The sequence below is a fragment of the Conger conger genome, chromosome 18, assembly GCF_963514075.1.
Source record: "Conger conger chromosome 18, fConCon1.1, whole genome shotgun sequence".
Classification (NCBI taxonomy): domain Eukaryota; kingdom Metazoa; phylum Chordata; class Actinopteri; order Anguilliformes; family Congridae; genus Conger; species Conger conger.
In genome coordinates, this window is record NC_083777.1 from 4,370,205 (window position 1) to 4,381,685 (window position 11,481).

The 11,481-nt window shown below is 45.3% G+C and overlaps 1 protein-coding gene across 2 annotated transcripts; it reads left to right on the plus strand.

Moving 5' to 3' along the window:
- The first annotated feature begins 533 nt into the window (after nucleotides 1-533).
- btbd3b (BTB (POZ) domain containing 3b) lies at nucleotides 534-10,810 on the plus strand. Of its 2 annotated transcripts, XM_061228170.1 has the most exons (5): nucleotides 534-667; nucleotides 2,566-2,815; nucleotides 4,636-4,726; nucleotides 6,496-6,614; nucleotides 7,611-10,810. In XM_061228170.1, exons 2-5 carry the CDS (start codon nucleotides 2,679-2,681, stop codon nucleotides 8,641-8,643), a joined length of 1,380 nt encoding a protein of 459 aa, XP_061084154.1. In that variant the 5' UTR covers nucleotides 534-667; nucleotides 2,566-2,678; the 3' UTR covers nucleotides 8,644-10,810. The 2 variants fall into 2 exon arrangements, with proteins under 2 accessions (XP_061084154.1, XP_061084152.1); XM_061228168.1 differs by lacking the exon at nucleotides 534-667 and having other exon boundaries at nucleotides 2,241-2,815.
- The last annotated feature ends 671 nt before the right edge of the window (nucleotides 10,811-11,481 follow it).

Below are 11,481 nucleotides of genomic sequence, written 5' to 3' on the forward strand. Positions count from 1 at the left end.
GAGGAGAAGGGCCAGACTGGTCGAAGCTGACTGGTGACAGTAACGCAAATAACCATGCATTACAACAGTGGTATACAGAATGGCATCTCTGAACACACAAACCTCTAAGTGGATAGGCAACAGCAGCAGTAGACTGAGTAAATCTAAAAAAAAGAAGTAAAATAAATAGTTAAAGTGCTCACTGAGTATATTGTACATGTAGTTTTTCCTCATTGGGAAGGAAACCCACAAATTATTTTATTTTGTTACCTAACAATCTACACATTTTAAAACGGATGGTAATACATTCACTACATGAATGCGATACAGACTGGCAGCGCGTGTTTCTCAGTTGACCAGGTGGTTTCGTAGTGGCCTGTGTATTATCTAACGCACTGACAGCGGCTCCCTCAAGAAAGCTTCAAGCGCTTCGTCCTATTTTCGAACAATAGAGGGAGCCTGACTCATGCAAACCTAACTGAAGTTTACTGGATGGGTAGCACACTCTATTCTAACATTTCTGTGAAATGTTTCATTTAGGAACGCTTAATCTGTTTAAATCCGAACAAGAACCGCAAAACTATTCATCTGGCGACCGCGGTGAGATGTGGGACATCATTCTATTCCCACTGACAGGTTCGTTTAAGAAGATCCTAGGTTGTACGCGTAAGCAAAGAAAATGCTATTGGTAAGCGATTTTTCTACCCTTAACAACACATTTCTTTATTCACGGAAGTGCTTTTGTTTCACTTTAAATATCAATTTATCTTAGATCGACCGATTTATGAGTGGTGGCAGTTCGCACGGTAGGAGCAAGGAAGCCTATCCCCTTATTTCAGCCTACACTACGTGTTCGTTGGGTTTGCACTGGGGGATGAAAGTTTCTGTAGTTATGAAGTAACGACGACCCCGAATGTCCAGGAAAGCAACACGACGCATTTCTCACGAAATTGTGTTATAGCAGGCTGCGTCCTTGCTGCAAGCTGTGTCGTTGGTCACGCAAAGCTTTTAAAATATAGATTCACTGAAATAAATTATTTGTGTATGGATGCGAGGAGCGGGATTGATGTGGTCGTTTAAACAAATCTGTATTTTCGTAGTCGTTGAATGAATATGCAACCTACATTATATATAGGCTAATACCGGGTACTTGAGAACGAAATTGATGTTTTTGTGAAGGTGGAATACATTTATTTGACTTGAATCTCTTTTCAAACATAGTAGTAGAATCGTCTCTTTCTCATTAAGAGTCGAACACCCAATCTAAATGTGATAAATATATCAATTGGATTTGTATCGATTTTCTGTACGTCTATAGCAACAGTGGATCCTCCTGCCACATGTCATGTCTGTGCCTAACCTATTCTTGTCTTCTTACTGTATGGCAATGTTTGGCCTGTCATATAAGAGCTGCCCTTTACAATGGGATATTGGAAATCAAATTAGGGGTGAGATTACATGACCTCTGTGAATCTTGTGCAGTTGCTAAAAATAAAAATCATAGACCTTTTTGTATTTGTTACATTTTGCTCAGAGACAAAGCATGTTCATTAAACAGCTAAAATATATTGAGAAGCTTTTAAATTTGATTCTGGCATATACTTTAATGCAGTTTTTGAATGTAGATTGATAACTTATATATGATCTCAAAGTGGGTGTATAAACAGAATCATGGAATTTGCAGTTTGTATTTATCAGAAAACTGCTAAATGAACAATATGTGGTTCACACTGAAGGGAAGAATGGCAACAATAAACGGCAGATAAATATGTTATTGCAGAGTAGGGGGGAGGAGGGCGACTGTCACTTTAATTGAGGTGATTTGCATATTCCAGTAGGTGCTACACAGGGGTTGCCGCAGCCAATCGCACACCCCTCATCACACTATTGGCTGAGCTCCACTAGATTCTTGGCTCCATTTGCAAGGGGGTGGGGTTTACTCCGCTCATCCATTCAACTCCTGTAGTCAGCAAAACAGCCCGGCACAGTCCACAGCCAGTGCCTAAGCCAGAGCAGGGCAGCAAGCGGCACTGCAGCAGTGCTAAATCTAGGTCTGTCAGCGAGAGAGAGAGAGAGAGAGAGAGAGAGAGAGAGAGAGGGCGGGGGGAAGAGAGAGAAACAGAGGGAGAGAGAGAGAAGAACAACCAGAGAGAAAGGGGGAGCAGGAACCGATAGAACGAACAGTCACTCACAATAATGGAGACCCACAGAGGGTATGAAGCTCTGGATCAAACTTAAAAAGAACAAAAAAAAAAGAGCACCCTCACTGCGTCACGCGTGCTCCGATCCCCCAGCGAGGAGAGGAGGACAGTGCCAGGGGGAGGAGGAGGAGGAGGAGGGAAAGTGCCGTCCAAAAAGAAGAAGCGTGTTTGCTCGCAGAGAGGGAATATTAAAGAGGACTTGAGCGGCCACGCAAAACTCTTGACCCGCTCTTCTCCTTCCTGCCTGCGGGGCGCCGCGTTTCTCCACGGCGCTCTGCGGACGTCTTCTCTGCCTGGTCCTCCACTGCTCGGCAGGTACACTCACTCATGGTGGACGCCAAGGGACGCAACATGAAATGTCTCACTTTCCTCTTGATGCTTCCAGAGTCGGTGAAGAGCAGGTCTAACAAAGGGGCCAAGAAGGGCAGCCCCGCAACCTCCAAACTGCCCCCCGTCTGCTACGAGATCATCACCCTGAAAACCAAGAAGAAGAAGAAGATGGCTGCGGAGATCTTCCCCGCCAAGAAGTCGTCCGCGACCACCACGGTCCAGCAGTACCAGCAGCAGAACCTCAACAACAACAACACCATCCAGAGCAGCAACTGGCAAGGGCTGTACCCCACCATTCGAGAGAGGTAGGCAGGGGGGCGCCTCCTAAATTCTGCTCTAGTTCTGGAAGTTAATCCAGAGATCCCTCCAGTTTCAAGTCAGGCTGACTAAGTTTGCGGGGGCCGGGGGGTGTCTTGGCAAATTTGCAGGGTGATCTGAAAAATGTAATTTCTGATTCCAATGATTCTAGTCTGTTGTAGTGAATCATTCCAGTAAGTTTTTATTTGTTTACCACCTGTGTGGTTATCGAGTAATGCTCTATATTGGTTTGTAATCAAGTCATGGTCTTTATCGAGCTTGTAAGCGAGTCATTGTCTTTATCAGTCTTGTAATCGAGTCAGGCTCTTTATTGACTTTTAATCGAGTCAGGCTCTTTATGGAGCTTGTAATCAAGTCATGTTCTTTATCAACTTGTAATCGAGTCATGCTCTTTCTTGGCTTGTATTTGAGTCTTGGTCTTTATCAGTCTTGCAACAGAGTCATTGTCTTTAGCGCCTTGTAACCGAGTCATGGTCTTTATCGACCTTGTAATCGAGTCATGCTCTTTATCAAGTTTGTAATCGAGTCATGTTCTTTATCGGCTTTTAATCGAGTCATGCTCTTTATCAAGCTTGTAATCGAGTCATGCTCTTTATCAAGCTTGTAATCGAGTCATGGTCTTTATCAAGCTTGTAATCGAGTCATGGTCTTTATCAAGCTTGTAATCGAGTCATGTTCTTTATTGGCTTGTTATTGATTTGTGTTCTTCATCGTGATCCTGAAGGTCACGTGGGTTATACAGCGTGGTCCAAAAGTCTGAGACCACTTTAAATAACTGGGATATTTTCAAATGGAAACCCGCAAATAAACAGAAAGTTGTAGGATTTTGAAAAATGTAAAACTAATTAAAGTTACTTCAGTAACTAGTTAAAGACCAAAGACGAGCAATGAGTGCTGCACAATTCACGATCACCTGACCTCAACCTCACTGAACACTTGAAGACTGACAAAAGCCAAGCATTCAGGAACATCACAAGATGCTCTTTGGAACATTGGCAAATAATGCATCATCAGGTTTTTCCTAGACAGCTTGAGTGCACGCTGCCATCATCTTCTGCAGTAAAGGGGCTTCTTGCCCCTTTCACAGGAACGCCCCATGGCAGCATGGAGAAAGCGCATATTCAGCCCCTGCCTGTCTGTTTCTCCGAAACCTCAGACCTAACCTGTCACTCCTCTCCTTCACAGTCCACACGCTCGGAGTTGGGGGGCAGTTATGTTATTTTTCATTTTTAGAATAATAATATCTATTATTATGTGAATCCTCTATATCTCTATGATAAGGAGAAATCCAGCTTTCTGGTTGCTACTGTATACTAGGTGCTACAGGATGCTACAGGCTGTTTACAGCCATTATGAAATTTGATGGCTGTTGAAGCTGACCCTTTAGGGTGCATCTTTAGCTCATCTTCCTCACCGCATTGCTCATTGGTTAGTTCATTGGCTTATGCGCTGGAGAAAAGTGGCAGGCTAGAACGATGGGTTGTAAAAAGTTAATAGCTGTGCTGTACTGTATGTCTGTGAGACCATTGGCTGTGCCAAAAGTCACCTGCCCACCCCAACCCCTAACCCCCCCTCCTTTATAAGATTAAAGGGAGTCAAGATTAAACAGGCTGTCACCTCTCCGTTACGGTACGGAGAACGTATTTATTTGTATTACTTAATTGTATTTCTTCAGTTTGTGGTCACTTTTGAGAATTGCTAAAGTAGCAGCGATGTCAACACTGGAAGACTTGTACGTATGCAGTCCGTGCGTGACCTCTGACCTCCTGGGGTGGTGCTGAAGTATTGCGTGCGGCTCTCTTTGCAGGAACGCAGTCATGTTTAACAATGAGCTGATGGCCGACGTTCACTTCCTGGTCGGGTCGCCGGGGGGAACGCAGCGGTTGCCCGGACACAAAGTAAGAGAGCCCCTCCCGACAAACCCTCCCTTTGCAGCCTCCCTCACAGACCGCCACGCGGGAGAGACGGACAGATGGACACCAGACCGGTCCTTGTCTGTCGGGATTGTGTAAATGACTGGCCGTCTCGCTTGCAGCGAAAGCTGGAATCCTTTGTGTGTTTCAGGCCTTTTAACTTTGAGATGAATGTAAATTAGGTTCAGGAATTAAGCGAGAACAAATTAACTCGAAATGAAGACTGCTCGTATTTTGTGCCGGGGAAATCTCTGTTCAAGGAACATTTCCGACGCTGACACTGACCCTTTTTTGTTCTTTTTTGACCCCCCAGAGGTAGCTTGGCATGAATAACGATAGGGTATTAATTTTGTGTCTAGCCAACATGAAGCTGGGAGATACTATGCGATTGGTGTTTCTAAATATAGCCCAGTGACCATAGGAGAAACATCACAGTTTCTCAGGGAGGAATCGGGGAGCTGTGATTGGTTATTCTGTATGACAGAGAGTGCCATTGGCCTCTGGAGTGTAATGTGACCTAAGGCAGCCCCAGGCAGCTGATTCGCCAAATTCGTGATTCGTTCTCGCTGCAGCATTGTAAATTTGTCATGTGACTGACAAATGATTAGTTAGCTTTTAGTCCATATTAGCGCTAACCTTGGAGTGTGGGAGTGCCTTGTGGTCATTTAGCAAAGTCACTTGACCCCCCCCCCCACAACACACCCCATGTCTAAATTCCCACCATACTGTATTTTACAAACTGACGAGGTTATCATCACCTGTGTCTGACGCTCTCATTACTGTTCTCTGGCAATAAACAAGACCTAGTTTAATTTCCCCCTGGCTGTGTTGACAGCCTACAAACAAAATTCAAAGGTCACATTTATTCTTTTAATTTCCTCTGTTTAATTAACTGTTCAAGTGGGTAATTATTCCCGGTATGCATGGTCAGCAATCATAGTCAGGTTTTATTTGTTTTTCTATTTTCAAGACAGTCATCTTTATCATTTCTAAAAGGCAGAATGTGTGGCTTGGCGGTTGATTCTCTAAAGTGCTCTTTGCTTCTGTATTCATTGTGAAAATACCCTGGGCCATTGGAACACTTGTTAAAAAATGACTGCTTCTTCCTTTATGCTTTATGTCTGTATTATTTTGTTGGCGTCTTTCATCACAAGTTAATTGGTTTGCTTGCTGGAGTCCACCATGTACTATTTGAGAGATGGCACTGCCGTCAAACGGGACCCCAGCCAACTTTGAGTTTGGAGAGATTTAAAAAGCCGCATTACTGTATGTGTGATGCTGATTTCATGGTTAGATGACCTTTCGGGGAGTGGGAAGATCAGGAAATAAGAGCAATAAAAAGTGAATGCTGCATCAGCCGTGAGAGGAGGATAGACCTTAAGCCGCGTGAGCCCGGTGTGTCAGGGAATATTTGGAGAGGTCTTAAAGGTGCTGCTTCCTGCTCTGATGAAGTGAATCCAGCTGTGCCGGTTCTCCCTCCTCATACCCGCCCCCTGGAGGGGCCTGTCGAAAGAAAACACGCACCTCTCAATTACAACGCGTGTGCGTGTGTGTGCAGGCCTGCATGTGTGTGTGTGTGTGTGTGTGTGTGTGTGTGTGCACATCAATCAGTATGAGGTTAAAGTGTGTCAGCTTTAATTTGGCGGTGTTTACGTCCATACCGGGTGATCCGTGTAGGAATTTCAGCACGTAGTACTGTCTTCAGAGACAGTAGTGCCAAACTGCTCTTCCTAATTGCTTCCTCTGCTCCGCAGTACGTCCTGGCTGTGGGAAGCTCGGTGTTCCATGCCATGTTCTACGGAGAGCTCGCCGAGGACCAGGATGAGATCCGCATCCCGGACGTGGAGCCAGCGGCCTTCCTGGCCATGCTGAAGTAAGGGTTCACCCGTCCCACGCCACCGCGGTGACCGCAGCCGTTAAAACCTGACCGTCCACCTCCCTTCCCACCAATGCCGCCGCAGGGATGCCTCTCAGTCGTTAGTGCAGTAAGCGAACATAAAAGAGCACCTTCTGGAGGTTAACGGCTTTTTTAGCTTCCAGTATGGCATCTTTACAGGCTTCCCCTCTGGGGGAGGGGGGGCGCTTCCTGTCAAAGGCAAAGTTACGGTGCGACGCCAGACACAGCAGACGAGACAGTGCAGTCACTCCTCGAGGAGTCGTCTGGAAAGACGTTTTATTTGATTAAGAGCTCGCGTCTTAAACGTGTCAGGACGGCGCTCGGAGAGGATGGGTAGTGGAGAGGCTAATTGTCCTCCTGAAGAGCCTGTGGTATCGGTGCCTTTGAGAGTCTAGCCTGGACTCATTGCCCTTGACTCTGAATGTTGTGTTGCATACCTCTCCACACAGCGCAATCTGAATAGGCTGTTGATAGGGTCTTGTGCTCACTGTTCAGATGGCTTTCAGTGAGACGTTTTGTTAAACAGGACTGGAATTACTGATTTGTGCAGAACGTGCCTCATGCTGCCACTTTGAAATTACAGAGCAGCTAATGTAGGTATCTTATAAGCAGACTTTCAGTGATGTTCAGAATGGATTCATGTCATGGAATCTCCAGAAATGTATGAAATAATGTATGTATTTCAATCCCGATCCATCATTCAACCCTGATCTACCATTCGTTTTTGACAGCTGGTCGTACAGGTCTAACAGACCTTGGTAAAATACGGAATTGTTTTTGATTCAAATACTTTTCTACGCTTTACTGAGCTTGACTTTACTGAGATCCTCTTGGTTGGCTCAAGTAACTAGCCGCAGAAAATGATTTGGATCGAAAACAGTTATGTATTTGACAGTGCACAATTCTGGTCTATCAGGTAATGAGACATCTGTGAGGCCCGTTTCAAAAAATGTTCCTCTTTTGTTCCCTCAGGTACATATACTGTGATGAGATTGACCTGAGTGCAGACACAGTGCTGGCCACCCTCTACGCCGCCAAAAAGTACATCCTGCCCCACCTGGCGCGGGCCTGCGTCACCTTCCTGGAGACGAGCCTCAGCGCCAAGAACGCGTGCGTGCTGCTGTCGCAGAGCTGCCTGTTCGAGGAGCCCGACCTGACGCAGCGCTGCTGGGAGGTGATCGACGCCCAGGCCGAGCTGGCCCTCAAGTCCGAGGGCTTCTGCGACATCGACGCGCAGACGCTGGAGAGCATCCTGCGCCGCGAGACGCTCAACGCCAAGGAGCTGGTGGTGTTCGAGGCGGCGCTCAGCTGGGCGGAGGCCGAGTGCTCGCGGCGGGAGCTGACTCAGTCCATCGACAACAAGCGCAAGGTGCTGGGCCAGGCCGTGTACCTGATCCGCATCCCCACCATGGCGCTGGACGACTTCGCCAACGGGGCGGCCCAGTCGGGCGTGCTGACGCTCAACGAGACCAACGACATCTTCCTGTGGTACACGGCGGCCAAGAAGCCCGACCTGCAGTTCGCCAGCGAGCCGCGGACGGGCCTGTCGCCGCAGCGCTGCCACCGCTTCCAGTCCTGCGCCTACCGCAGCAACCAGTGGCGCTACCGCGGCCGCTGCGACAGCATCCAGTTCGCCGTGGACAAGCGCGTCTTCATCGCCGGCTTCGGCCTGTACGGGTCCAGCTGCGGGTCGGCCGAGTACAGCGCCAAGATCGAGCTCAAGCGCCAGGGCGCCGTGCTGGGCCAGAACCTCAGCAAGTACTTCTCGGACGGGTCCAGCAACACCTTCCCGGTGTGGTTCGAGTACCCGGTGCAGGTGGAGCCCGACACGTTCTACACGGCCAGCGTGGTTCTGGACGGGAACGAGCTGAGTTACTTCGGGCAGGAGGGCATGACGGAGGTCCAGTGCGGGAGGGTCACCTTCCAGTTCCAGTGCTCCTCGGACAGCACCAACGGAACGGGGGTGCAGGGGGGGCAGATCCCTGAACTCATCTACTATGCCTGACCCTACGACCAGGCTTTCCCACCGCTCCCGGTTGTTCTGTCCATCAGGCTTTGCGCTAATGAAGTTTCCGGAATTTTCTTATGTGGGAACTACCCCTGGGAGTTTTCTTGTCCTGAGATGGCTTGCCCACCACTCCTGGTTGTTCTGTCCATTGGGCTTTGCGCTGAAGAGGTTTTCTACATTGGGCCTACTCCTGGGAGTTTTCATGCCACACTGGGTACCAGACAGACGTGGTTCACAGAAATTTTGGGGGAAATGCTGGGAAAAGCTATCTCTTAAGTTCAACAAACATTGATTGTGTGCAATGTGATGAGCAAGTCTGGAGGATTGGGAGATTAATTTGACCAAACAAAGTGAGTCTCTTACTATTGAAAACACCACTGGAGTATGCAAAACACTGGTAACTCAATCATGACATTGAAAGATGGTGTGCAACAGCATTTGCTTTTGATTCTATATTGGATTGTGTATTTGTGTAAATAGATCTGAAAGGTTTAATGTGTGCAACAACTTTATGGCTGCTTGTCCGGAATTTGTAATTAATGTTCAATATAAGCAAACTTGTAAGATAATGGTCTGTGTGTTAATGCTTACAATGAAAGCACATGTTTAGTGCAGCAATACCAAACAACAGCTTTAAAAGGCTTTTCATGGCTGTGCTTATCACATATCCATAAGTGCTGTTTTAATGACTTAGAAAAAGCAATCCTGATATTTAACACCAAAGTGTTTGCTCTTGAAGTTGCAATTATGTTGCTATTTGCTCCTTACAAGAACACAAGGCACATTTTGATTACACACATATTGGATATCTGGCTTATTACCTGCAATTTAATGAACGACTTTGAAAAGTCATGAATGGGTGAAAATTGGCTTCTGTATTAGAGTTTGAACATCGCAGAAAATGAGATCTGCTGATGAAATCTCGTGCCCGCTGCTCACTGAAAAATGGTCTGCAGAAGTCTGTGACTGACTCAATCTGCATAAATTGAAGTGTTAAGGTCCACTGTGCTTCCATTATAAATCTCTCTCGTGGTCTAGATGCTGGATGCTCTAACTCCAATTAAGGTTATCTCATTATACTCAAAAGAAAAATATTTATTTATTTATTTATTCATACTTAAGTCAGCTCTTTGGCCTGTTCCACGACTATGTAATATTTAATTGCTTTATGTCACATTTGAATATTTATTGGTTGAATATTGAATATTATTTATTTCATATTTGTTGGTAAAGCTTTAGTCAGCTTTACGTATTTTTTAAGCTTACGAAGGCTGACATAATGAATGCTTTTTGTGTGTTTATTCTTGTCATGTTTGTTAAATATGCTGTGGAGTTTCATTCTCACAGACCCAAAAGTATGATTTAAAAAGTAATGGAATGGAAAATGAAAACAACTACGTGTACTGTTTACACCAGTTTTGGATTGTGATAACATGTAGCGCTAACATATTTTGCACTTTATGGAGTATTGCTTCATGACTTTAACACTCTTGATGTATACTGTCCAATATATCAGTATGTACAGTAAAATGTTGCTTATATTGTATGTTTTTTTAACTTGTGAAAGTAAATAGGCAGCTTTTTTGATTTTCTCCTGCTAGCGGGAACGAGTGAGGGCCGTTTGTCATCCGCAGTGAGGAGGAGGAGGGCGATGGGGTGATGAAGGACCTTGGGGCGAATCTTTCCGTGCTGTGTGTCCATGTACTGCCTGTAGACCCATGAATGTGTATGATAGTAGCAAATGAAAATAAAATGGCTGGTTACATATTAATGATACTGTGTTAACTGTGATTTGAAGAAAAACAAGCAGAATGTGATTGACTTTTTTCTACGCTTATTTTCAAACGTGTCTACACGGACCACTTCCTGTCACTGAAGAGGGAGACGGCAGGACCAAAGTAGTCCCCACTGTGGGATTACTGGTTTGTTTTCACTAAACCAGGGATCATCAAATCACGGTCCTCAAGGTCTGAGAACTGTTGATTTTCCATCCTCCCTTTACCTCCCATTACTGTCAGGTGTGAATCAGGAGCCCTGGTTGTTCAGCTAATTACCTGGGAGAAAGGAAAACCAGGCCTAGATTTGTATTCAAGGTCCATATTTGATGATTGCGACACTAAACTGTCTATGATCTTACTTCACAATTAAATCAGAGAATACTCAATACTGTTGCCATGTTTTCTTGCTCTACATTCTTTACTAGTAGGTCACTTATCTAAAGAACTGTGCTGCCAACTGCCAGTGCCCTTAAGAGTCAACCTCTGCTTTCATCTGGTCCTGTAAATCTGGAGGTGTAGACATATTCCCCTGGGAAATGGCATATGCTGCGTATGTTTACGGTTAAAAGGACTGATGTTCCTCAGAACAGGTTCACTCAGCTTCTTCAGTGGCAGGGGCACACATTTACACTTCAGATGTTGAAGCCCCTGTTGTGAGATGGTATCAGTCTGAAATTTTAAAGCTGGTCTGCACATAATCTCCTTTATCAAGGCAATACATGGTTTGTCCTTTGCAATGATTTCCAATACTACTGTCTGAGGCTATATATTTTTTGTATATATTTAAATTTTCATAGTGATGCCCACTATGATTGATGCCTATATTCCAACTGTAACATGCACACAATAAAAATTCATTGTTGTTTAATATTTTAACTTTCTCTCTTCCGGAGAAAAGAACTGTCACCATCTCATAACAGTGCAATTAGTTGTATCATAAAACACTGATCACTCTCTAATCAGAGTCTAATCACTGTCAATATCTTCTTTACTCATACAGTAATTCTTCTGTCTGTGTTGATTTTAATCTTGGTATTGATAATGTCCTGTAATTAGT

What these genes read in the sequence shown, in the direction of transcription:
- btbd3b (XM_061228168.1), top strand. Translation starts at nt 2,508, where the DNA reads ATGGTGGACGCCAAGGGACGCAACATGAAATGTCTCACTTTCCTCTTG. An exon ending in AGCGGTTGCCCGGACACAAA is followed by an intron (nt 4,727 to 6,495) that starts GTAAGAGAGCCC and finishes TCTGCTCCGCAG; the next exon opens with TACGTCCTGGCTGTGGGAAG. An exon ending in GCCTTCCTGGCCATGCTGAA is followed by an intron (nt 6,615 to 7,610) that starts GTAAGGGTTCAC and finishes TTGTTCCCTCAG; the next exon opens with GTACATATACTGTGATGAGA.